Genomic DNA, 26,100 nt, shown 5'->3' with positions numbered 1-26,100 from the left:
GCGGGAGCGCGGGTGGAGCACGGGTGTGCGGGAGCGCGGGTGACCACAGGTGTGCGGGAGCGCGGGTGGCCACGGGTGTGCGGGAGCGCGGGTGACACAGGTGTGCGGGAGCGCGGGTGGCCACGGGTGTGCGGGAGCGCGGGTGACACAGGTGTGCGGGAGCGCGGGTGACACAGGTGTGCGGGAGCGCGGGTGGCCACGGGTGTGCGGGAGCGCGGGTGACACAGGTGTGCGGGAGCGCGGGTGACCACAGGTGTTCGGGAGCGCGGGTGACCACAGGTGGGCGGGAGCGCGGGTGACCACAGGTGGGCGGGAGCGGGTAATGCGCAGGTGTGCGGGATTGCGTGTGGCGCACAGGGGTGCGGGAGTGCGCGTTGCCGACGGGAGTATGGGAGCGTGTGTGGCGCACAGGTGTACCAGGTGGGGGCGAGCAGCCCCCGCGCAGGCCCACGGACCTGGGTGGGAGCCGTCGGCGCGGGCTCCCAGGGAGCACGTCCCCCGTCCGTCCACCTTAGGCAGGTGCCTGCTCCCCGGGCTCCTGGGCCCCGCGCTCCAGAAGCTGCCCGGTGCGCAGGCGCGGGAGCGGCAGAGGGGAGCTCCCTGCTGGCCGGGGCGGGGGCAAGGAGCGGCCCGCGGCGCCCCTGCCCTGGTGCTGAGGACTGCGGGAGGCCGGTCCCATGGTGCCTCCGCCTGCCAGCGCAGGGTTCCCTTCAGGGGCTGCTGGCCGATCCCGACGGGGGCTCTGGAGACCGCGCATCTGAGGACGACAGCAGCCTTCTCCGAGCGGGTGACAGCATGGAGCGGGTGACAGCACGGAGGAGCACTGGGCCCACACGGCGTACTCTGGCCCGGAAACTAGGAAGTGTGCAGTTGCATTATGGCTAAGAAAATGTACGTACCTCTATTAAAAATACTTTACTGTTAAAAAAGGTTACACATCACCTGCGCTTTCAGTAAACTGTATCACTGGTCACAGGTCACCAGGACACATGTAATAAAGAAGTTTGAGCTGCTGCAGGAGTGACATGTGACACCGAGACATGAGGTGAGTAAATGCTATTGGAAAAGTGGCCCCTATAGACTTGCTCCCTGCGAGGTTCCCACAGACCGCTTATTTGTCCGAAGCCCAGTGTCTGCGGAGCACAGTAAGGCGAGCACAGCGGTAGCAGGTCAGCCTGCACCTGCTCACATGGCCATTGTCACCAGCAGCTCAGATTGGCCTCCTGAACTCCTCCCTTGGACCAGGAAGCTGGAAGCCCTTGGCTGGGCTGGGTTTTGCTCTTCCCCTTTCTCAGCATGTTGCCTGGCTGAGGTCACCAGCCAGGCCTGGATGGCTGTGGCTGAGGGGACGGTCCCCAACGGGTGGCGGGCTCCAGTGAGACGAGATGAGATCCATTGTTTTCACTGAGAAACTTTTTATGCAAATGGAAGGTAGCTTGGAAGGAGGTATGTAAGCAGATGAAAGTAGAGATGCTCCAGATGAAACGAGGTGCAGAGACCTAGTCCCACCTGCCAGAGACAGCACACACAAGTGTGGGGAGGACAGAGAGAATCTTTTTTTTTTTTTTTTAGGATTTTATTTATGTATTTGAGAGAGTGAGTGAGCAGCACCAGCAGGGGGAGGGATAGATGGAGAAGCAGGCTCCCCACTGAGCAGGGAGCAGGATGTGGGGCTCTATCCCAGGACTCTGGGAGGTGACCTGAGCCAAAAGCAGATACTTTTTTTTTTTTTTAAGATTTTATTTATTTATTCAATAAATAAATTGAGGGAGAAGCAGGCTCCCTGCGAGGAACCCGATGTGGGACTCAATCCCCGGACTCTGAGGTCACGCCCTGGGCTGAAGGCAGGCACTAAACCGCTGAGCCACCCAGGGATCCCCCAAAGCAGATGCGTGACGGCCTGAGCTATCCAGGTGCTCTGAGAGAGAGAATCTTAAGCAGGCTCCATGCCCAGTGCTGTGCCTGACGTGGGGTTCTATCTCACAACCTTGAGGTCGTGACCTGAGCTGAAACCAAGAGTCGGATGTTTAACTGACTGCACCCCCCAAACACCCCCCAGACAGAAGCTGTTCTGAACAGTTTGAAAACCACCAGACTCAGGTGTAAGGTCAAGTGTTACAAAAGGAAATTGGGAAAGGAGACGGGGCCACTTACCCAAGCTGGGGCACAGGACAGAGGACATCGAGGTCAGATAATAGGGTCAGAACCCATGTCTAGCAGCAAGGGGAACACGTGCACGTAGGAGAAATATGGTATAAAAATTATCAATCTTCGAGGAAGACACTAAATCTTTGCAATAGAGTAGTGAACATTCTACACAAAGAATGTTAGTTTAGTGGGTGAAACCAAAGCTTATATTAAAATACTTAAAAATATATTATAACATCTTCCCCTGTTAGAACTCTGTTGAGCATATTATAGCGACATTACTAATTTTTAGGTCAACTCCTTCAGAAATGTTTGGAATGTGACCTGTGACTTTCATCTTTAGAGAAGGTTCAATATTTTCTCCTTTAAGAATAATGTTTTAGTGTTTAAAAAATATTTTTCAGGGACGCCTGGGTGGCTCAATGGTTTAGTGCCTGCCTTTGGCCCAGGGCATGATCCTGGGGTCCCGAGATCGAGTCCACGTCCGGCTCCTGCGTGGAGCCTGCTTCTCCCTCTGCCTGTGTCTCTGCCTCTCTCGGTGTGTCTTTCATGAATAAATAAATAAGATCTTAAAGAATTTTTTTTTCAAACACTTAGAAGATTTAAGTATTAAGCCACATTGTTAACACACTTCACAAAAAAAAAAATCACTGTTGGGGGACACCTGGGTGGCTCAGTTAGGCAGCTGACTCTGGATTTTGGCTCAGGTCATGATCCTGGGGCCCCGGAATCAAGCCCTGCATCAGGCTCTGCGCCCAGTGGGAAGTCGGCTCGAAGATTCTCTCTCTCCCTCTGCCTCTGCTCCCCCCGACCCCTGCATGTGCACACACTGTCTCAAATCAGTCAATCTTCAACAACCCCTGTTGGCTCATTTTCTGCTATGTTGGAAAAATAGCAAGTTTAAGTTACCAAATTCAAGATGCCGTTCCTTCTGTTTTCAAAGTAGGATGGTTGGGCAGCCCGGGTGGCTCACCAGTTTAGCACCGCCTTTGGTCCAGGGTGTGATCCTGGAGTCCCGGGATCGAGTCCCACGTCCGGCTCCCTGCATGGAGCCTGCTTCTCCCTCTGCCTGCGTCTCTGCCTCTCTGTCTCTCTCTCTCTCTCTGATGAATAAATAAATAAAATCTTTTAAAAAAACAAAGTAGGATGGTTTTTTTGCAAACTTCTTTCAAAGACTTGTATCTCTTAGATATAATAGTTGATACTCCGTCAAGTATGAACATTTAATGTCATGCCAGTTTTTCATTGATTCAGCACTTATTACTCAATAATGATTGTGTATCTCCCCATCATCGGGTAATAAGCAGCAGCACTGGAGAGTAATAATGGGCTCTGTTCTGGGTCTGGGTCATCCTGCCTCTGCCACTTGTCAGCTATCCAGGGTGAATTAGCATCTTGATTTAGCCTTACAGTTTCCTCTTCTGTTGTTGAGACATTAAATGAGGCCTGTGTGTAAAATGTTTGTACGTAGCACGTAGAACATACAGCACCCCACCCCAAACCTTGCTTCTTTCCTTTGCATAAACGTGTACAGCTGAAGCTCCCATGTATTCATTCGATAATGTTGATGAACCACTTGCTCTACAAAAATAGTAGATGCAAGCTGCTTTTAAAAGTCAGTTCAGAGGAAAAAAAATAAAAAAAATCAGTGTGTGGGGAGGAATCATGACTAGGAAAGGGAATAGCTTGCCCACAGTGGTGTTTCTTGCAATGTATGCAAAGTAATCCAAAATTATTTTCAAATATGTGATTAGTTTTAAAAATCACTTGCAAATGTTCACTTCCAGCCACGATGTGATGATAGGACTGGATTCGCTCTCCCACCACGAACAACTAGGAAGCCATACTCAAAGTACGAAACAATAGTTGTTTTTTTTTTTTTTTTTTTCAGAAACAGTAGTTTTTAGACATTGGACAAAGATCACAAGTCACAATCTGTGAGAGAAGCAAGACAGGGAAGCACTGTGGTTCTCAGCGTTTGGGCTATCGCGGAAGGAGGTTCTGGAACTGTTTGGACAGGTTACTGTGGTTATGTAGGAGAATGTTCCTGGTTTTTAAAATTAATTAATTAATTAATTAATTAGTTAAAATGTTCCTGTTTTTAAGCAGTACACACAAGTATTTAGGGGCAAAAAAGGCAACACTTTTGAACAGTTTGGGAAAAAGATAATTTGTAGATGTAGACATAGATACAAATATATATGTATATATATATATATATACACACACACACACACATTTATGAGACAAAATGATAAAACATGGAAAAATGTTAACATAGGGAATCAGGGTGAAGGGAATATGGGAATTCTTTGTACAAGTTTTGAAGTTTTTCTGTAAGCTTGGAAGTGTTTCAAAAATTTTAAAAAGTCAAAAAAAATTTAAAAAGTCAAAGTATTACTGACTTATTAATGTAGGAACACTGAGCCATCTGTTTCTACTATTTCTACTACTTAAATGCCATTCAAGGGATCCCTGGGTGGCGCAGTGGTTTGGCGCCTGCCTTTGGCCCAGGGCGCGATCCTGGGGACCCGGGATTGAATCCCACGTCGGGCTCCCGGTGCATGGGGCCTGCTTCTCCCTTTGCCTGTGTCTCTGCCTCTCTCTCTCTCTGTGACTATCATAAATAATAAATAAAAATTTAAAAAAATGCTGTTCAAACACGATGCAGAAAAGAAACAGGAATTCCTTCAGATTTGTGGTAATTACTTTAGACTTAGCTATTTTGTAACAGAATAAAAAGCACTGAAGCTTAGCATATTTACCTTGTACAGTGTGTATATCTGTATTTGTAAATTACACATCTGTTTCCTGTATAAAAACTGGAAGATCCAGGTAAGCAAAGACAAATAATTTCAGCAGAGAAACGCTGCTAATCAATTGTCTTTCTGTGTAGTCATAATATACTTTATACTGGTAACTGGTGACATTAAATTTCCATGCTTTCTGAAACGTGATTTTGGAGTAAACAACATTCAATTGCAACTTATTTTTAAGCATTTAAAATTTTTATTTTTAAAAAGATTTTATTCATTCATTCATTCGAGATACAGAGGGAGGCAGAGCCATAGGCAGAGAAGCAGGCTCCATGCAGGGAACCCGATGTGGGACTTGATTCTGGGACGCCAGGATCATGCCCTGAGCTGAAGGCACATGCTCAACCATTGAGCAACCCGAGGGTCACGATCCCAAGATCAAGAGTTGCATATCCCAACAACTGAGACCTCCAGCTGTCCCAATTACAACTTATTTTAGAAGGCGATTGGGGATCCCTGGGTGGCGCAGCGGTTTGGCGCCTGCCTTTGGCCCAGGGCTCGATCCTGGAGACCCGGGATCGAATCCCACGTCGGGCTCCCGGTGCATGGAGCCTGCTTCTCCCTCTGCCTGTGTCTCTGTGTCTCTGCCCTCTCTCTCTCTCTCTCTCTCTCTCTCTCTCTCTCTGTGACTATCATAAATAAATAAAAAAAAATTTAAAAAAAAAAAAAAAAAAAAAAAAAGAAGGCGATACTACATTGCCAATACTATTTTTTTAAATAAAGATTTTATTTTTTTTATAGAGAGAGGCAGAGGGAGAAGCAGGCTCCCTGAGTGGAGCCCAATGTGGGACTCGATTCCAGGACCCCGGGATCATGACCTGAGCCAAAGGCAGGCGCTCAACCACTGAGCCACCCAGGCATCCCATTGCCAATACTATTAAGAGTACTTTGTAGGAAGCACTTTAGTAACAAATAATACACACCATACTGTGTGTGTACTGACCGCTATGGTTTTGAGAAAGCCAGATTCCAAGGAGGAAGAGCCTTTTCAAAGCGCTGGCTCTCGAAAGGATTTAGCATCTCAGTGCTGCTCGTTCTGTAAAGTACTAGAAGATAAACAGAAGCACAGACAAGCTGTAGGGCACACTTCAAGCCACACTACTGTTGGGTGGTGAGGACGAGCAGACTCCTCCTTAGTAAAGTCACACTTTGTGTCCGATGCTGAAATATTCTTAATGGGGGGGGGGACACCTGGGGGCCTCAGTGGTTGAGTGTCTTTGGCTCACGTGGTGATCCCAGGGTCCTGAGATCGAGTTTTGCATCAGGCTCCCTGCGGGGAGCCTGCTTCTCCCTCTACCTCTGCCTCTCTCTGTGTGTCTGTCATGGATAAATAAAAATCTTAAAAATAAAAATTTTAAAAATGAAGTGTTTTTAATGGTGTCAACTTGCAAAAAGAATTAAATATGCTTATACAAACATTCTTATATTCTGGGTATTGTTCTTGACTAATTTTTTATCAATATGAAAAGTAGGTCATATAAGGAAAAGTATTTAAAAACATATTTTTTAATTAGGCCTGGATAAAGCCCACAATGTCAAAATAGAAGGACAGGTCGAAATTGCACAAAAGTAGTGTGTAAGTTAAACAAACAAAAAAAAATGTTTAGAGAGAGAGCACGAGGAGGAGGGCAGGGAATCTCAAGCAGACTCCATGAGGGCAGAGTCCAACACAGAGCTTGATCTCAAGACCCTGAGATCATGACCTGAGCCAAAATGATCAATGCTTAATCAACTGCACCGCCCAGGTACCCTAAAAGTATTGTGCAAATTCTGAGTGTTTGGCATTAGTTAATAGCTAAAAGCCATGACAGTAGATAAATACTAGAGGAGGGGCACCTCGGTGGCTCAGTTGGTTAAGCATCCAGCCCCGAGTCTGGCTCCCTGCTCACCCGGGAGCCTGCTTCTCCCTCTCCCTCTGCCCTTATCCCTCCCACCCTGCTTGTGCTCTATCTCAAATAAGTAAATAATATCTTTTAAAAAAAAAAATACTAGGGGGAATATTCAAATAAGAGGAAACAATTTAAAGTTTATTAGGCCTTTTGTTAAAAAATCAGATCTCTTCCTGATACCATACTTGTGCCGGATCTACGTGTCAGTGTGTCGATGATCCGAGCTGTGGCTACGTGATTGGATTTACAGAGTCTAACAAGTCAAAAACAATTTTGACTACTGAAGAGACCACCTCATGGTTGCTCTGTGTGCAAGAGGTATGAAAAGTAATCAGCACGGGGGGGTGGGGTGGGGACCAGGAAAGGTCTATACTGTGTGTGTACTGACTGCTATTGTCCCTTTTGTATGTCAGCATCCTTTAAAGACTTTCCTTCTCAAGGTTGTGATTTATTTGGCCTGTTCACTTTCAGCTGGATATCACTAATGTTTTCTATTGGATGATCCATGTGTTGATTTAACTTTTTTTTTTAAAGGTTTTATTAGTTATTTGACAGAGTGAGAGTGAGAGCCCACACACAAGCAGGGGGAGCAGCAGGCAGAGGGAGAGGGAGAAGCAGGCTCCCCAATGATCAGGGAACCCATTGTGGGGCTCGATCCCAGGAGCCTGAGATCATGACCTGAGCTGAAGGCAGACGCTTAACCAGCGGAGCCACCCAGGCGCCCCTGACTTAACTTTCTTAAAATTAGAAAACATGTAACTTATCATTGCTAACTTTAGGATTTTGAAGTTACTTTCCAGAAAATACCCCTTCCCCAGGATCAAATATTAGCTCTGGATTTAGGTGAGCCTTTACTATCCTAATCTCTTCCTCCCATTGTCGTTGGTATCGGTGGGTTGCCCTTCCTAAATTCTACTGATGTATAAAGCCCTCTAATGTTATAAAGCAACTGGCATATAGAAGAGACAAAAAATACACGACTGTTAGTTTAAAAAATGTTTTAAAATTATAAATACATGCCTTAAAAAAATTCAAATATACAGGATAAACAACTGCATAGTTGAGTATGGAAGCCACTGGCTGGATTTCCATTGTTCAAGTTATCACACGGGGTTGGAGGGTAGCACACCAGCGGAGGACACGGACACATTTCCATCATTACAGAAGGCCCACTGGGCAGTTCACTGGCTACCGCCCTACAGTAACCATAATTAAGCACTAGTATATACGTGGCTCATTATAGGAGGTTCTGCATATACTCTGGATACAAGTACCTTATCAGACGGGATTTTTACACTTTCTCCTGTGCTGTGGTTGTCTCTTCACTTTCTTGATGGTGTTCTCTAAAACATAAGAGTCATTTTGAGGAAGTCCAATTTATTTATTTTTCCTTGTTGCTTGTGCATTTGGTGTTGTCGCTAAGAAACCACTGCTTCGGGATCCCTGGGTGGCGCAGTGGTTTGGCGCCTGCCTTTGGCCCAGGGCGCGATCCTGGAGACCCGGGATCGAATCCCACATCGGGCTCCTGGTGCATGGAGCCTACTTCTCCCTCTGCCTGTGTCTCTGCCTCTCTCTCTCTCTCTCTGTGACTATCATAAATAAATAAAAATTAAAAAAAAAAAAAGAAACCACTGCTTCGTCCAAGGTCACGAAGATTTACTTGTATGTTTTCTTGTCAGTTTTACAATTTTAGCTCTTATATTTAGGTATAGGATCCTTTCTGGGTTGAAATTTGTATGTAGTATTGGGGGGGGGTTCTTTAGCACTTGGCTATACAGTTGTCCTAGGACTATTCGTTGAAAAGATTACTCTTTCTTACTGAATGCTATTGGCAGTATTGTCAAAAATTAATTGATCATAAACATTATAGGCTTATTTCTGGATTCTCAGATATATTTTATATTCCCTTAATCCATGTTTATCTTCATTCCAGTGTCACACTGTTGGTTACTGTAGCTTTGTAGTTAATTTCTGTAATTGGTTAAGTGTGAATCTTCCAACTTTGTTCTTTTTCAAGATTGTTCTGGCTTTTGTATTTTCCATGCGGATTTTATCAATTTTGGGTTTCTGTATAAACTTTATCAGTTTGTCAATATTTGCAAACCAGCCAGCTGGGATTTTGATAGGAACTGCAGTAACTCTGTGGAGCAATTTGGGAGCAATCTTAACAATGTAAAGTCTTTCACTCCATGAGCCAAAATGTATTTCCATTTATTTAGGTCTTCTTTTAATTTCTTTCAACAATGTTGTATAGTTTTTATTCATCTCAATGCTACTGTAGATAGAACTTTTAAAAATCTCAATTTCAGAACATTCGCTGCTGACACAGAAATAAAACTGATCTTTGTATATTGATCTTCTATCCTGTAGCCTGGTGAACTCATTTCGTAGTTTTCAAATGAAACTTCTTAGAATTTTCTATCTAATAAGATTGTCATCTGTGAAGTTTTCCTTCTTTCCCGTAGGATTTTTTCTTTTTCTAGCCTAAATGCCCTGGACAGGACCTCAAGAACCAAGGTTGAATAGAAGGGGCGAGAGTGAATGTCCTTGTCTCATTCCTCATGTTAGGGGGAGGACATTCAGCATTCAGTTTGTTGCCAATAATGATGTTAGGTGTGGGCTTTTTGTAGTTGCTCTTTATCATATTGGGGGATTTCCATTTTATTCCTAGTTTGTTAACTATTTTTAATCATGAATGGGTGAATTTTATATGTTCTGCAGCTATTAAGCAAGTCAGTGTAGTAGTTTGGTCCTTTATGAATATAGGATGGTTGATACTCATTATTTATGAGCCTATATTTGTGAATTTACCAGTTTATTTGTAAAATGTGTAATCCCCAAATCAAAACTGTCAGCACTTTAATGATCACTCATAGATATGTGCAGACCTATGAAAATTTTGAGTTTCACTGATATGCATGTTCCCAGTGGGGGAGAACAAGGCCATGGTTCACCTTCCTGTTCCAGCTCTGCCCCAGACATGACCAGAAGATGAGGGGCCAGGGGCAAGGCTGTGTGAGCTTTGGCTCTGGGGCCAGCTGGACGGGTATGAATCCCAACTGTGGCAGTTATAAGTGGGGTAGCCTCAGGAAGTCACTTAATATTTTTGAACCTCATTTTCTTTGTAAAATAAAACAATATACACCAGGATAAATAGTTCTCAGGATTTAAGATTATATATAATCTATTTGAGATATGAATGCACACACACACGTGCACACACATCTCCCCTAGGAGCAATGGCTCTGCATTCACTGGTTCAGTATTCATTGTGACTTCCTAGATTATAACTACTGTGAATAATGAGAATTTTTTGCATTTGACATTGATTTTTGGATGTTACACAAACCTTGCATTCCTGGGATCAATCTTACTTGGTCATGGTGTATGATCCTTTTTATTATGTTGCCAGACTCAGTTTGCTAGTATTTTGTTGATGACTTTTTGATCTGTTTTCTTGCGATGTCTTCACCTGGTTTTGTATCAGCGTAATAGTGGCTTCATAAAATAAGTTCGGAAGTGTTCTCTCTCCTTGCATTTTTGGGAGAGAGTTTGCAAAAGATTGGTGTAATTCTCTAAATGTTTGGTAGGATACAGCAGCGAAGCCACCTGAGCCTGGTATTTTCTTTGTGGAATGTTTTAAGATTACTAATTCAGTATGTTTGTTATTGGCACTTGCCATTTTAACTTGCTTTAGGTAGGACAAAAGGTGGTAAGATTCTCTCTTAAGGCCAGTAAAATTCATTAAGAAAATGTAAAATTCATTAAGAAAATGTTATCCCAAAAAAAAAAAGAAGGGAAAAAAATGTTATCAAGGAGGACATATCCAGTGTTGGTAAGATTCAGAGAAGCAGCTGCCAAGATTATTCAGTGGCAGAAGCATCCTGCGGTCTTGCTCTAAGACAGACAAACATTTCGTCACCTTTCCATGTGCTTTCCTGACCTTAGGAACCATAAATTTCCGCCTGTTCTACATAAGATTTATATACCAACCTCGTAACTGATGCTTGCAGTGACGTCCTATAATCACAAATTAAAGTTTATACATTTCTAAGATTATATACAGACCTGCATATTTACATATTATCTTTAAATCCATCTACAAATGTAAAATGTGTCTCAGAACCTGTCAGGAAGGTAGCGTGTAGTGGAATAAACACTGGAATGGAAACCTGGAGGTCTCAGTTCTGGTGCCAGCTCTAAAGTACACAAGATGCCTCCATCTGTTTCTCCCACTGATGAAACTGGGTTAAGTGTGATCATCACCAGGGTTTTTTGCCCTGATTCTAAAAATACAATGACTCACTCTACAATAACATCATTCTCATCATTCTTACTTCAGAGTGCTCAAAATGAAAATATTTTTGTTATAAACACACGAACATATACACATCCATCCTTTACCCTTACAAAACAAGTCAACCAATTCATCAGCTCCTAAGAGAGAAGGAAGAGGGTAAATAATATAATTCCAACACCTGAAAGTCCTGAGTTTGCCATGAAATATCTTTACTAATCTCTCTCTTCGAATAGGTATTTGCTTCTTCATGATGCTTCCCTTCATGTCAGTCCTGTTGCACAGGAGGCATCTGGTAATTATGACAACTTCCAACAACAAGGAGGTCACTTTTCGGAAATTCGGAGTGCCTCAGAGAGACTGAATGGCACGTCATCAGTTGTCTCCACTGGCACGTTGCTCCTACCGAACTGGCATGGATAGTGGTGGGTGTGGTGACTTGACATAAATGCATCTGCCGTCCGGCTGCAGCGACAGCCATCTGATGGCAAGATGTTACTTGAGTTACCAAGGTGCGAATGGTAAACCCCGTGGAATGAGTCTTGAGACGAGTGGTAGTGGCCGCCTCCTGCTGAGGTGGATGCCGAGCTCTGGTAAGGTCCATTACACATAATACAAGTTTGGAAGCAAGTCTTCCTTCCCAAACCTCGGTGAATGTCCAGTTTGGCAATGAGGGGTTTCCCAACATTCACCTCCTGCTTCTCCTCTACAGTATCTTCCAGTCCTGAGTACTGATATGACAGGCAGACTGAGAAGACGAGATGTTCCTGAAAAGGAAAAGACAATTATTTGTATCAATTGTGAAAGCATCTCAATCTTAAGAGTACTTACTGACATATACAAATACACATGATCACACAACAACAGCAGCTACTCTCACTTCCCTTTCCCAGGTTCCAAATCCCCAAGGCCCGTTTACCCCTTCCCCACACTCAGGAAGGCCCGCTATAATTGCCTTCCCTTTCCCTCATTCAGTACTTTCAACTGGTGGAATTCTAGATCCTGCTCCTGACAGCAGCCAGAGTCACAGCGACCTTGTACCACACTCTGGGTGAACAGTGGAAATGTGTTTTCTAAGCAGTGGGGGTTGGGAAACTTACCCTTCCCTATTAGTGAAGATGGAGAATGATCCCTTAATGAAAAAATCTGGCTGTACACCTAGGCCAGAAGTTTAGCTGTTTTAAAAAACCTGAAATAATAATCCACAGTCCCAGGTGGAGAAATACCACTGAATCCGATCATTAGGGTTATTTCAAAGACAAAGGAGACTGCAGGTAGATTAGCTAGGAATGGGATGACAATAGTCTGTGTTGTTCCTTAACTAGGAAATGATTACTTGAAGATGCAAAGGTATTTTTTTTTTTTAAGATTTTATTTACTTATTCATGAGAGACACAAAGAGAGAGAGAGAGAGTCAGAGGCACAGGCAGAGGGAGAAGCAGGCTCCATGCAGGGAGCCCGACGTGGGACTTAATCCTGGTTCTCCAGGATCAGGCCCTGGGCTGCAGGCGGCGCTAAACCACTGTGCCACCGGGGCTGCCCGATGCGAAGGTGTTTAAAAGCAGACCATGCTCTGTATCTCTAAGTTTTCAAAAATGTGGAGAGTAATCACATGTGCTCTCACACAAAAACCCTCAGGCCACTACCAGGGACAGAACAGAATATTGCAAGGGTCACTGATGAGACGCACTGTGTATCACTTACCTCTACTTCAATTTAATACCAATGAAGCAGCTCATCTATAAACTAATACAACTGTCACACACCAACATGAACTTAACTTTCATTAAGTTAGTAGTTATAAACAGGACAAGTAATAACCTTTAATTTTTGCAGCGAACTGAGCCTAGTGTAGAGGCAATGCTTGGGAAGATCCTTGGATACTAAATAGCTGCCAGTTTCTTCAGGCGTCCCTTTATTTGCATCTTTTGGATCAATATCTAAATCCTGTGAAAATCAGCAGATGTTATTAATGAAATCACTTAAGGTCACAACGTAGTCTATGACAGTATACTATCTGAACAGGTATTGCTCTCTTATGAAATTTTGGCCTGAGAGGTGAGCCCTTTGCTAGGACTAAAGAAACTGTAAGAACGACATTCTAGAGTCTAACAGGAATTCTAAATTGTGCACAGATACATTTAAAAAGTTAGCTCTGCAAGGCTACTTTCAAACTACCCCTAGGAGTACTTCTTAGCCCACTTGAGCTTCCTTTAGGGTTCCAGCCCTGTTAGTGTGTGACTCCTGGATTCTTTTCCTGCTCACTCAACACTTTTGGGAAGGTGTAGGGGGATTTACATGATTCATATATTTAAAAAGAATAAATGGACGTGTACATACAGGCAGCCCTTCCCTTTTTCTTCTCTAAGAGCCAAGCCCTGGCTGAGAGCGGGAGATCTGTTCTGGAACTTCAGAGAGAAGGCCTCAGGCTCCCCCTGCCCAATGCCCAGGAGGCCCAAGCGAGTCCAGCGCTGTCAGGGTTGGTAGACAGACCTGTCTAATCTGGGGTCCAGGGCTGGACCGTTTGCTCTCACATGAAGCAGTGTCCTCTGTGAAGCCTTTATCAGTAGCAAGGGTGATGTTCTGGATTTGTCTTGTTCCTTGCTTACTTCTCAATTTACTACAGTCATGTAGGAAAGAGGAGCACTATTTATTGGCTTCTTTAGGCCAACGGAAATAAATGAAATAAATGATGATATCTTAATTTTCAGAAAAAACAACTAAATTTCTATGCTTCCAATATACTATAATTTTATTTCTTCACACTTGATATCCTCCTCAGGGCTAAGGAAATTAAAGGCTTCTTTCCTAGGTGAACTTTAGCCATTCCTAAATTTGATAAATGTAGCATATTTGGGGGGTTAGTTTTTAAATGTAATATAAGATATATTAAATATGAAAAACAGACTAATACTAAAATACAAATAAGTATTTAGATAAATGGAATATATATGTATGTATTCTTAGTTCCTTTAAATTTACCATCAACTTTAAGTTTCCATATGTTTAGTCTTTAGTAAGTGACGCTATACCGTCCTATTTTGAGTAAAAGAAGATAGGGGGTTCTTACAAGAGGGAAATCGGTGACATAGGCGTCGCACATCACCACGTCGGCTGGCTTGTGAACTATGCTCGTGTAGATTATCATGACATTGGAGAACTCGGCGGCAAACCCTAACTGAATCTGAACGCCACACTGAAATTTAAGACACATACTTTCTGGGAGTTCTGAAAAAGAACAAAAAGAATAACTTATTTGAGAAGTGCTTGGTAAGTGTTCTCATAAGCAACAGGCAATTGTTCTTTATGGGACAAAATATAGTGAGAGCTTCAGCTTCTGCTTTCGCTTACAAATGTTCTATAACACATTGTTGAAAAACACACAGACACATATGCATGCAGTTAAAAAAAGAGGAAAAAAAAAGCCCCATGTTCTGCTGGTCAAGCAAATAAGAATCTTTCATTGACTATTTCCTTATAGTTCTCATCCCTCTGCATATGTAACTTTCACAGTGGGAATCGAAAGTATCCATACAGTCGTAAATACATTTTCACTGTTGCCTCAATCTTCATGAAAACAGTTTTTAAGAAAGCATAATGTCACTGAATATTTGTTACTTTGAACAATTCCACTACTCTTGAGTATCTGTGGTATTTCTGGGTTTTATTGTTTTTCTATCATAGTCATTATTTCGAATATATATGTACTCAATGCTTTAGGATTATTAGATACAGCTATTCGATGGTCCCTCACACATGTGACATCTCCTTTTATACAGAATATAAATAGATCTCACCATAACATTTCCAAAATGAAGTAACATTAATTTTCAAAGTGTGTACCTAGTTGATGGTATAAAAAAGGAAAAACTGTACTAACATAGTTTTAATTTTATTTTCTCTAATTACTACTTAAGTTTACCATTTTCTGTATTTGTTCCTTAATTATTAATATATTCTCAATTGTGTAGGCTGAATTTGCATCCTTTGATGATTAACTGAGAGAGTCTTAACGTTTTTCCTTTTACCACTTTGCGCTCTTTAACATAAAAAATACCAAATCTGTTACAAAAAAAAAAATGCTCTCTTTCTAGACAAACTCTCCACGTCTCTAGAGCCTGTTTGCCTTTGGTAAGGTGACATTTACCCATATCTAAAAGATAAGAATTAAGTATTATTTTAAGACCACAATTTTTTCGTTATGTTTTAAATATTTAGGCCAAGAACTATGCTGCAAATCCAGTGATGTTTTCAGTATCACTTACTCACTCAACAACTATTTTCCTGAACACCTAGTATGTGCCAGGCATAGTTCAAAGTAAAGAACAAACAGATAAAAATATTGGATGAGCCTATGTCTAAGGTTTCTTTCTTTCTTTTTTTTTAATTCGAAGTCCTAATTGGCTTTATTAGGCAGGCAATTCATGAATTCGGCAGCATCTCATACAGCAAGTAAAGAAATGCTCTCTTTGTTTCATTTCATAAAGGTTGTATTTACTGTTGATTTTTACCACCATGATTTTGTTACTATTGTTGTTTAGGGCTTTTTTAAAGGAAAAGAATCAATTTCTTTCTTTTTTTTTTTTTCATTTCAATTACTTATCCAACTATCTGAAAAACCAAGACACTATATTTGTGGCATTTTATTTTAATGTGCTTTAACATATTTACCAAAAATATATCTTAGAGAACAGACTATTAGGAAAAGAAAGATATTATATAGAAGTTCAACGAATACAATTTTCAATTATCTACAGTAAAGGATACATAATACAGATATTTGGGACTCACAACAAATCTAAAATCTTCATTTCGGTCAATAATTTAAACTTACTTTTTCACTAAGTCACATAGAATTACCCAGGGTAATGAAGTTACAGGTATGATTTCCACCTCACCTTCTACTGTCTTGCTCACTGACTCATGGATTCAAGAGTCAAAGACAGAGAATACTCAGTAATATTTATGAGCACGTAGTATTTGCTGACGAGTGTGCTTCTCTATTTACGTGTGTGATCTCAATCAAGCCCAGCAACCTTACCAGGTATTATTTCTTGTCCCCATTTATAGGTAACGTGCTTATCCAGTGGTAGAGACAGGATCAGAACCCAAACCTGTCTGATTTTTCAAATAGCACACTTCCAACAGCTCACAACAGAATAGGATCTAAGGGACTGTATGTTACATAAGTTGTTTAGTCTTGGGTTTGCCCACCAGGCTAAAATATTTTCACTACAAAATCAAGAGGAAAACTATTTATTCAGGAGGGAAAAAACCTCCTTCATCATTTAATGCAGCATAGTATAGAAAAATCTCACAAAAAGCCAGACATCACCATACCATGTGCCTTGGCCCACTGTAGATTCCGAACCAGAGATTCTGCGGAATAGGCTGTTCCCTGAATCGGGTCAGTAAGTGCTCTCTTTTCAGATAAGCTACTCCGGATCTCTAGAGCCTGTTTGCCTTTGGTAAGGTGACATTTCCCCATATCTGAAAGATAAGAAATAAGTATTAAGACCACAATCTGTGTTTAAAATATTTAGGTCAAGAATTCTCCGGCAAATCCAGTTACAGCCTCAGTATCACTCATGCACTCAACAACTATTTTCCTGAACATGTACTATGTGCCAGGCACAGTTCAAAGTAATGAGCAAACAGAGAAAATATTGGGCCAGGCCACTTCTAAAGGCCCCCTTTTAGCTTTTATCTTCTATAATTCTATTATCGTATCCCTAATATTTGAAGCTTTAACATTTACAAAGATCTAGAAGTATATTCTTTACTGCAAGGGTAGCCATGGTAATTTTATGTCTATACTCTGTTGAGAAATACATGTATTTAGTAAACAAATGACTACTTATCCATGAGAAAGGAAGATATCATGCCATCTTTATCTCAGATATCCTTAAGAAATAATGTGTTACAACCACTGATATGGCTAAATCACCATAAGTCCTCTCCCCTGACTCAAAATAAGCACCATCCAATGTAGTATGTATATTCCCGTGCATATCTTAATTTTCACTCATGCATAGGCACTGGTAAGTAGTTTATGCCAATGTTTTAGGTTTTAAGATTAACAAATGTTATGCTGTATGCATGCTTTGTGTTTTCACCCAACATGTTTTAGGCAAGGACTTGTGACAATTGATAAACATGAATTTAAATTTACAAAACCATATATATCATATTCTTTAATATGAATAAATTATAGTTTCTCTTACTTCTATTTTTATTATTTATTATTATTAATTATTAATAAAGTTATAAAGTAATAATATCTGGCCCCTGGTATGTAGTTACTTATCTGAAAAAAAAGAGGTAAAACTAAGATTCTGAAAGAGAAGAATCTATTCTTAAATAGAAGCTAAATATAAAAAACAGATGAAAGCAGAACTTTTCCGGTTGAAGCAGGGTGGTGGGGGAAGGTCAAAGATCTGGCTATGTTAAATGGGAAAGTGGTTAAGTCAGGTGATCCAGCTAAGAGATCTACACACAGATAAAAATATGAAAATAAACAAAGGTGACTCACAGCTCTTAGTGAAATACTCACATACCTTATCCTCTACCTGCCATCTTTGGAACACCCATGAAACTCCATTTTCCATGGGCTAGTTCACGAAAGAATTGCCTATGGGTATGGTTTTTAAAATGGCATTTCAAAAAAATACCTGGCAGTCTACTGGTATAGTAGGGTATGTACTTGTTCAGCACCCGATGGGAGCATAATATTATCCCGAGAAGGAAAAGGCAGAGAAGGAAATGGAAGACATGATGTTAGCCCTCTAGGATTGTGTCCTGAAAGCAGAATTTAAAAACCACTAAGGGGCAGCCCGGGTGGCTCAGCGGTTTAGCGCCGCCTTCAGCCCAGGGCCTGATCCTGGAGACCTGGGATCGAGTCCCACATCAGGCTCCCTGCATGGAGCCTGCTTCTCCCTCTGCCTGTGTCTTTGCCTCTCTTTCTCTCTCTCTGTGTGTCTCTCATGAATAAATAAATAAAATCTTAAAAAAAAAAAAAAACAAACACTAAGTCGGGATGCCTAGGTGGCTCAGTGGTTGGGCATCTGCCTTTGGCTCAGGGCATGATCCCGGGATCGAGTCCCGCGTTGGGCTCCCTGCAAGGAGCCTGCTTCTCCCTCTGCCTGTGTCTCTGGCCCTCTCTGTGTGTCTCTCATGAATAAATAAATAAAATCTTAAAAAAACAAACAAACCCATAAGTCCATCATGAAAAAAATGAACCCAGCCTTCTCCACTAGGGCCTCAAAATTTCTATAAAGTTGTATCTGTCTGTTCCAGGGAGAGGATGCTCTCTGGATGTTTTTTTTTTTTTTTTTTTCTCTGCACTAGGCATGAGGCACAGAGCACTGAGGATGAAACTTCAGAGATTCCAGTCTTGCCTGGGACCAGCTTTGCAGCAGGATCATGCTGCAGAGATGGCACAGAGCTCAGTCACCAGGGAAAGGAGGAGGGAGGAAGAAGCAAAACAGGAGTGCTGCTGAACATTCTAGAAAAAATTATTTTACAAAAATAAATACTAATTCCAAACCTGCACAATAACAGTAGGAATAAAATAATTATCAGAGAACCCTGGGTAGCTTTCTCTTTATTTTTTATTTTACCTTCTGCAACTTCATCCAGTAACACAGTAATTTTCTTGTCTTCTAATAACCTATCTTTTAAAAATTTCATGAAAATTCCATTTGCCAACCCAGAATGCTGGATTTCAAAAGCTTCTGCTCCTTGACACCTTAAACACAGCAAAAAGACAGAAAATTTTTAAAAAGTAAACAGTTGCCACATGGGGCTTATATAAATACTGATGAGCCTCATTTGCTTGCCTCTCTGCCTTTTGAATGACACTCTCATTAAAGAGTTAATCTTTAGGGCACCTGGGTGGCTCAGTGGTTGAGCGGCTGCTTTTGGCTTGGGTCATGATCCTGGGGTCCTGGGATAGGGTCTCACAGGGAGCCCTCTTCTGTCTCTGCCTCTCTCTGTGTCTCTCATGAATAAATAAAATCTTAGGGAAAAAAAGTTAATTTTTAAGCAGGAACTAAATGCTCTGGTGTTTAGTAAAAAGAAGATGCCAAGATACGAGGAGCAAAAGTCAATTACTTAACTCATTTGTCCTATTAAGAATATTAGGGACGAAAATGTATGCTTACATTTCTACAGATATATCTAGGCTTCTAACCTATAATCAAAAGGAAGTCATTGAAAAATGAAGGCATCTTGAACACAAATGCAAAATTTCCTTACGTGGCATATCCAAAGACAATGTTGGCGGTGACTTTTAGTGCATCCAAGATTGGGATGGTATCATCATAGTCGTTTCTATTTAAAAGGGAGGAGGGAGGAGGATAGATACAAATGTGAAAAAAATTAAGCAGCATTTAAAGAGAGCATAAATAATAATATGATGCAAAATCTGAGAATGCTATTCAATTACACATAAATTAAGATTATAGATTCAAAATTCCTATTATCAAATCAGGCACATATTTGCCCCAAATAACCCAGGGCTCCTCTGCTGTTGAGACAGCTGAAGGCCACATCATCCGCTCTCTGGTTTGCTTCAAATCCGGAGTTATATCTAAACTCTGGCACTGGTTTTTGATCGGTAAATGCTGAGCAAGCACAAAACCATATTTCGGAGAGGGATAATCACTGGTTCTATTCCCTAGTAACACGGTGGCCAACAACTGGGACCCAAACCCTTTCTGTATATGCGAGCCCAGGACTGCTAGAGGCCCCAACTCTGTGGGGGCTGCTTCTATCAATTCCTGGAGAAATAAATGCACCAATGACTAGACACATCTGCAGGTGTTCTGAGGTATGAATAAATACCCACACCTTTGAGTTTCTCACTTCTGTTCTCTAACAACTAGGAAAAAAGTTAAAGTAATTAAATACATAGAAAATGTATTTTTCCCTTAGTTTCCTTCTTAGTCGGTTTCAATCTAATTATAAACTCACAAGCTTAAGTGCTCCTTAGAATTCCCAGGTTTGTCTCAGATTTAACTCTCAAGGCTGATATTTACCTAACTCCAGGGAACTTTGTTTAACAAAGATGAGGCAGTTTACCTTTTCCTACACATGTCCAACAAGAACACATTGAGTCCAGTTTCTTTCTCTTGCATCAGTTTCAGTATATTTTGTACACACAGACAGTTTTCAGACCTATATGGATTTGGGGCATCAACAGGGACCATAAAGCTGTTGCCAAAGTTTTCATAACCATGCCCCGCATAATATAATAATCCTGGAAAGGAAAAAAGAAAAGATGTAAAAATTAATTCTAGTTTGCACTCCGAACATGCATGGAGCACTCTTTAGAAAGAAACCTAGACTTTAGTTTTCTTCAGGTTAATGCAAGTTTATTTAAGAGATACTCAATTATAAACACAGTCAATGTTAACTAAGTTTGCACAGAAAATTTTTTTAAAAAGATTTTGTTTATTCATGAGAGACACACACACAGAGGTAGAGACCCAGGCAGAGGGAGAAGCAGGCTCCTCTTGGGGAGCCTGATGTGGGACTCGATCCCAGGACCCCAAGGTCTTGACCTGAGCCAAAGGCAGATGCTCAACCACTGAGCCACCCAGGCATCCTTGCATGGAAAAATACTTTGACAATGGTTTTCAAGACCAACATTGAGATGCTGTTCTAAAGTATATTTTATTTTTTTAAGATTTTATTTATTTATTCATGAGAGACGAGACACAGGCAGAGGAAGAAGCAGGTTCCCTGCAGGAAGCTCCATGTGGGACTCGATCCCAGGAGCCCCGGGATCATGACCTGAGCCAAAGGCAGATGCTCAACCGCTGAGTCCCCCGGGTGACCCCTAAAGTGTATTTTAATTCATAAAAATAACACAATTATAACCAATGGTATAACACAGAATACAATTTTATCTCATGATGTATAAAAACGAAAAAGGCTTAAGACTTCTTTGGTGACTCATTTGTCTCCTCTATGAGACCAGGAGCTCCCCCAGAGCAAGGACAGTATTATCTTTATCTGTGTATTCCTGGGACACAGCAGGAGCTTAGCAAGTTTTAACAGATGAACAAATAAACACAATTCAGATGGATATTGCAATGGCAATATCCAATATAAGAAATTCTGCAGGCACTTCCACATAATGTTAGTAAGGGCTATAAAAATATAAATGTAGCTTTTTCTAAGCAGAGAAGGAAAATCTGATTTCATGGATTATTTTTTCCTTTCTGTTATGAGATATAAATATCATTAATTTTCCATCTAGAGTCTCTTGAATTAATAATCTAAAGTCTGGGTTCTAAAGTATTTCATAGATGAGTCATTATTTCTATACCGAGAAATACTATAAAAACTGCACCAAACAACTCAACATTTTCTTTTTTTTTTCAAGATTTTATTTATTTATTCATGAGAGGCACAGAGAGAGAGAGAGAGAGAGAGAGAGAGAGAGAGAGAGAGGCAGAGGGAGAAGCAGGCCCCATGCAAGGGAGCCCGACGTGGGACTCGATCCCGGGTCTCCAGGATCACACCCTGGGCTGAAGGCGGCGCTAAACCACTGAGCCACCGGGGCTGCCCAACTCAACATTTTCTTAAAAAGAAGTCTGTTTTGGCTGTAAAAACAACAACAACAACAACAACAACAACAACAAAAACACCCAAAATATCAGTATGGGCTTCTTTATAAAAATATCTGACAGAAATACTTGTGAAGACATGTTCCCCTGAGCATGTGGTCTTCAGGGCCCACTAATTTTTTTATCTCGGTATTCTGGATATGATGACTTCTTTCTAGGATATACTCTAATGTCAACAATAAAATGGGATTTAGACAGGGAACAACAGGAAAGCTAATCCTTTGTATCTATAGCCCCAATTCCTAGCAAAGAATGTGGCTCTGAACATTAAGCAACTTGTTTCATTCGGTCCTAGAGGGCAGGACCCAGGTCTACTGTTCTCGAACTCCTACTAAAATGAGAAATAGGTTTTTTTCATATGTCACATTTCAGGTAAAAAAAAAAAAAAAGTCAGAATGGGCACATTCATTTATTCAGGTGGGTTTATTCCACCTCCGTGCCCTGAATGAAATCGTGTATGTGCCGAAAGAAATGCAAAAGAAAAGGAAGACAAAGTTCCTGCCCCAGGGAACTCGCAACTCATTCAGGCCTGCTCGTGCTTGTGCTGTTAGTCAAAAAAACAAAGAAAGTCAGTAAATAATGAAATACCATAAAAATACCATAAATTGTGTGATTAAGGAAACCTTGCACAATTGGAGTAGGTGCAGAGAGGACTCAGGGTGCAGTGACACAGCAATGGGTGGCCCTGAGAGTCAATGGGTACAATGTGGGAAGGCAGAGAAAGAGTGACCTTCATTACAGGCAGGGGGTAAGAGAAACGAGGTGTGGACCTCAAATGACAGCTAATAGCAAGGACACCAGCCTGGCAAAGAATCAAATTATCATTGTAAATGGGAGTAAGAGTGCACTGATTGGAGCATTCTGAAAATCATGACACAGGTATTGGATTTAATTCACTAGACAACAGAGATCAAGTACATGAAAAGATAACCTGAAGAATGAGGGAGAATGTTTGCAAATCACGTATCTAAAAGGACAACTTGTACCTAGAGTATGTACATAAAGAACCCTTCAATTTGACCATTAGAAGGCAAATCCCCAAGTAAAAAATGGGCAAAGGACCTGAATAAACATTTCTCCCAAGAGGATATACAAATGCAAAAAATCACATGAAGAGCAAAACAAAAACGATGAAATACCACTTTACACTTCCTAGGGCGGCTGTAATGAAGACACAGGCAGTAACGAGTGTTGGCAAGGAGGCAGAGAAAGTGGAAACTTCATTTATTTCTGGTGGGAATACATAACAGGGCAAGCACCCTGGAAGGAGGTTAGGCAGTGCCTCAAAAAGTTAAACTTAGAATTATCACATACCCAGCAATTGCAATCCCAGGAATATACACCCAAGAGGCCTGAAAACTTGTGTCCACACAAGACTGTGTACACGAATGTTCAAGGCAGTGTTATTCACAGTATCTACACCATTTAAACAGCCTAGAAGTCCACCTGCTGATGAGAGGAAATGTGATGCGTCCACACAGTGGATGATGACCCAGCCATAATAGTAAAGCAACAACACGGATGAACCTTGAAAACATTTTGCTAAGTGAAAAAAAAAAGTCACAAAAGGACACGTATGGAATGATTCCATTCTATGGAAGGTCTCAAAAAGGCAAATCCATAAAGCTAGAAAGGAGTTGTGTTGTAGCCAGGGGTTTGGGATAAGAAGGAATGAAGAGTGAGTGCGGAGAGACATGGGGATTCTTTCTGGGGTAGGGGAAGAGATCCGGAATTAGGTAACCGATGCACAGCTTTGTAAATATGCGTCCCTCACATACTGGCTTTTACGGACACCCTACAGTTCTATGTATATTTAATTTCTCGGATAAAAATCATAATAGACATTAAGCTTCCAAGCTGGTATAGCTTTTTCATGGTTTTGGAAGCACCTTCATATCCATGAACTGATTTTTGATCCATATAGCAATCTTTAAATGACTTATACCCCTATTTTAGAGATGAGGAAATTATAAAGAGATCAAATGACTTGCTTAAAATCGCATAGCTGATAGGTGTCTGGACTCCCAAAAGGCATTTTTTTCTCATTATATTAAGGGATTTATAATTTTGAGAGTATAGGGACACCTGGGTGGCTCAGCGGTTGAGCGCCTGCCTTCAGCTCAGGGCATGATCCTGGAGTCTTGGGATTGAGGCCTGCACTGGGCTCCCCACAGGGAGTCTGCTTCTCCCTCTGCCTGTGTCTCTGCCTCTCTGTGTGTCTCTCATGAATAAATAAAATCTTTAAAAAATAATTTTGAGAGTATAAATCATGTTCTTTATTTTCTGAATGTCCTTCATTCAACACCTAGCATACTCCTTTATCTGGGCTATAATGTAATAAGGAACATATTTTTTGAATGCATTAAATGAACAGTGCAAACCAATAAGGACAGAGGCGGAGCTAGAGAACTTTCCATAAAGGGTCTGATATGCAACAGAAATTGTACCATTTCTACAAGTGGCTTTCTTACGTAAGCCAGCCAGCCAGGCGGCTCATGGATTGCCTCCATTGCATCTGCATCACGGAATACAACTGTCTGTAGCAAGACTTGTAACTTGGGGGAAGCACCAACTTCAAGGGAAGGTTTGCCCTCCATCAAGCAGGGAAACCTAAGTGTGGTCCATTATTTCAGAGCCATAAATCCCGCTCTGCCATCACTAAGGCACTTAGAACAAAATACCTTTTGTCTACCCCAAAATGACTTATGAAAAACATTTAGCATCAAAGTCTATACCCAAACGACATTGTGGGAGATTAAACATTTTTATGTAAAATAAATTAGATCAAAGCATGGTATTTTAAGGATTGCATGTCTAGTACTGCTTATTAATTGAATCGACTATCCCATCACTCAAGGAGAGGCACAACATAGGCATCTTCATAAGTGACAAAAAACTTCATGTGGTTAGAAATATAATCCTATCAATTAGAACTTTAGGGAATTTGATTTCTTGGGAACATGATTTCCAAGAATATAGTTCATTACAGATATTTCTTCTTGCCTACAGAGAAAATCATTGTTTGGATGGAAGATTGTCCCACTGGAGCTGAACTGCAGCACCTAGCAAGGTGCTGATGAGGACATCCGCCACCGCCACCACCGTCACCGTCACCTACAGAGCTCTTCCTCTGTGCCTGGCACTTTCTGAATAAAGTGCTTGCTTTAATTATATGGTTCTTACCTCCTATAACCCTCATAATATATTTCTCATAAGTAGGTAGATAATATTGTCATCTCCCTTTTACAGATGGAAATACTGAGACACTTAAAGAGGTATAAGAGCTCACATAAATCCACATGACTAACAGGTGACGGAAACAGAATTTGGACGCTGGCCAGATCAACCACTGTGCTCCACTATACTGTCTCTTAATAATCTACTGCTGGTTTCCTTCCTCCTTGCCCTCTCCCTCCCTCTCTCTTTCTTAAAAGATTTTGTTTATTCATGAGAGACACAGAGAGAGAGAGGCAGAGACACAGGCAGAGGGAGAAGCAGGCTCCCCGCAGGGAGCCTGACGTGGGACTCGATCCCAGGACCCTGGGATCACCCCCTGAGCTGAAGGCAGATGCTCAACCACTGAGCCACCCAGGCACCCTACTACTAGCTTTCTAGTTAACTTTATTCTCAGAAAATACAAAAAGTCAGTGTACTGGTTTTTCATGGCTTCACTACACTATCATTTTGAAAACTCCTTCTCCCCCGCCCCCAAATGAAATCTTAGGCTGAATCTTAATAAGTAACAACACGTGAAAGCCGGGTTTCTCTAATTGAGGCCTGCAGTGGAATACTATCTGGTTCAAATCTCCCACCTAAAGATGAAGGAAAACTGGAATTCAGGAAATGGTAACAACAGCCACAATGCTTTTAGTAGGCCAGGCACAGGGATAATTACTTTATCTTCTTTATTCTGCAATCACCTCATCAGGTTAGTCTATCCACTTCAGAAACTCTTGCTTATAAAAGTTAACTCTGTTCTAGTTACACACTGGTCAGCAGAAAAGCCCGAGCGCTGGACATGAACGAGTTTACTTAAGGCCTCCTGCTTCACCACCGAGCTCTGCTGAAACGAACGACTCCCCCAGAGTAAACCAGGCTTTTGCCTTATTCTGAGCAGACTCCTCCAATGTCCTTCTCCAGAAAAGCACAGCTGAGCTGCGGTGAGCAGTGAGTGCAGGAAGGCACCGGTGGGGGAGATACCAGGCCAGTTGCTCCCTATCAGAGCCTTCCACATATGATAACTGGAAATCTTTATCTTCATTTGTCTGCAAGGACATGTAGTAGAAATCAGTTATTCCTGTTCTTAGAGTGTGTTT

The 26,100-nt window shown here is 41.6% G+C and overlaps 1 protein-coding gene and 1 long non-coding RNA gene across 3 annotated transcripts in view; one reads left to right on the top strand and one right to left on the bottom strand.

Annotated features, from left to right (window-relative positions):
- The first annotated feature begins 639 nt into the window (after positions 1 to 639).
- LOC129495408 (uncharacterized) lies at positions 640 to 4,139 on the top strand. Its single transcript, XR_008661528.1, has 3 exons — positions 640 to 891; positions 977 to 1,045; positions 4,040 to 4,139. It is a non-coding gene; the product is annotated as an uncharacterized LOC129495408 (long non-coding RNA).
- A 1,505-nt stretch (positions 4,140 to 5,644) lies between these two features.
- Positions 5,645 to 26,100, bottom strand: part of LOC129495500 (mucosa-associated lymphoid tissue lymphoma translocation protein 1) — a 62,983-nt gene continuing 42,527 nt past the window's right edge. For both annotated transcript variants that reach the window (XM_055303069.1, XM_055303070.1), the window contains 7 exons: positions 20,232 to 20,409; positions 19,407 to 19,481; positions 18,770 to 18,897; positions 16,491 to 16,640; positions 14,221 to 14,378; positions 12,972 to 13,097; positions 5,645 to 11,917 (listed from right to left, as the gene is read on the bottom strand). In XM_055303069.1, the coding sequence (XP_055159044.1) occupies positions 11,477 to 11,917; positions 12,972 to 13,097; positions 14,221 to 14,378; positions 16,491 to 16,640; positions 18,770 to 18,897; positions 19,407 to 19,481; positions 20,232 to 20,409 (1,256 nt within the window). In that variant the 3' untranslated portion in view covers positions 5,645 to 11,476. The remainder of the gene's footprint in view (positions 11,918 to 12,971; positions 13,098 to 14,220; positions 14,379 to 16,490; positions 16,641 to 18,769; positions 18,898 to 19,406; positions 19,482 to 20,231; positions 20,410 to 26,100) is intronic.

This window comes from Nyctereutes procyonoides, unplaced genomic scaffold, assembly GCF_905146905.1.
Source record: "Nyctereutes procyonoides isolate TBG_1078 unplaced genomic scaffold, NYPRO_anot_genome, whole genome shotgun sequence".
In the NCBI taxonomy this organism is placed as follows: domain Eukaryota; kingdom Metazoa; phylum Chordata; class Mammalia; order Carnivora; family Canidae; genus Nyctereutes; species Nyctereutes procyonoides.
This window is presented reverse-complemented; position numbering and strand designations above follow the sequence as displayed.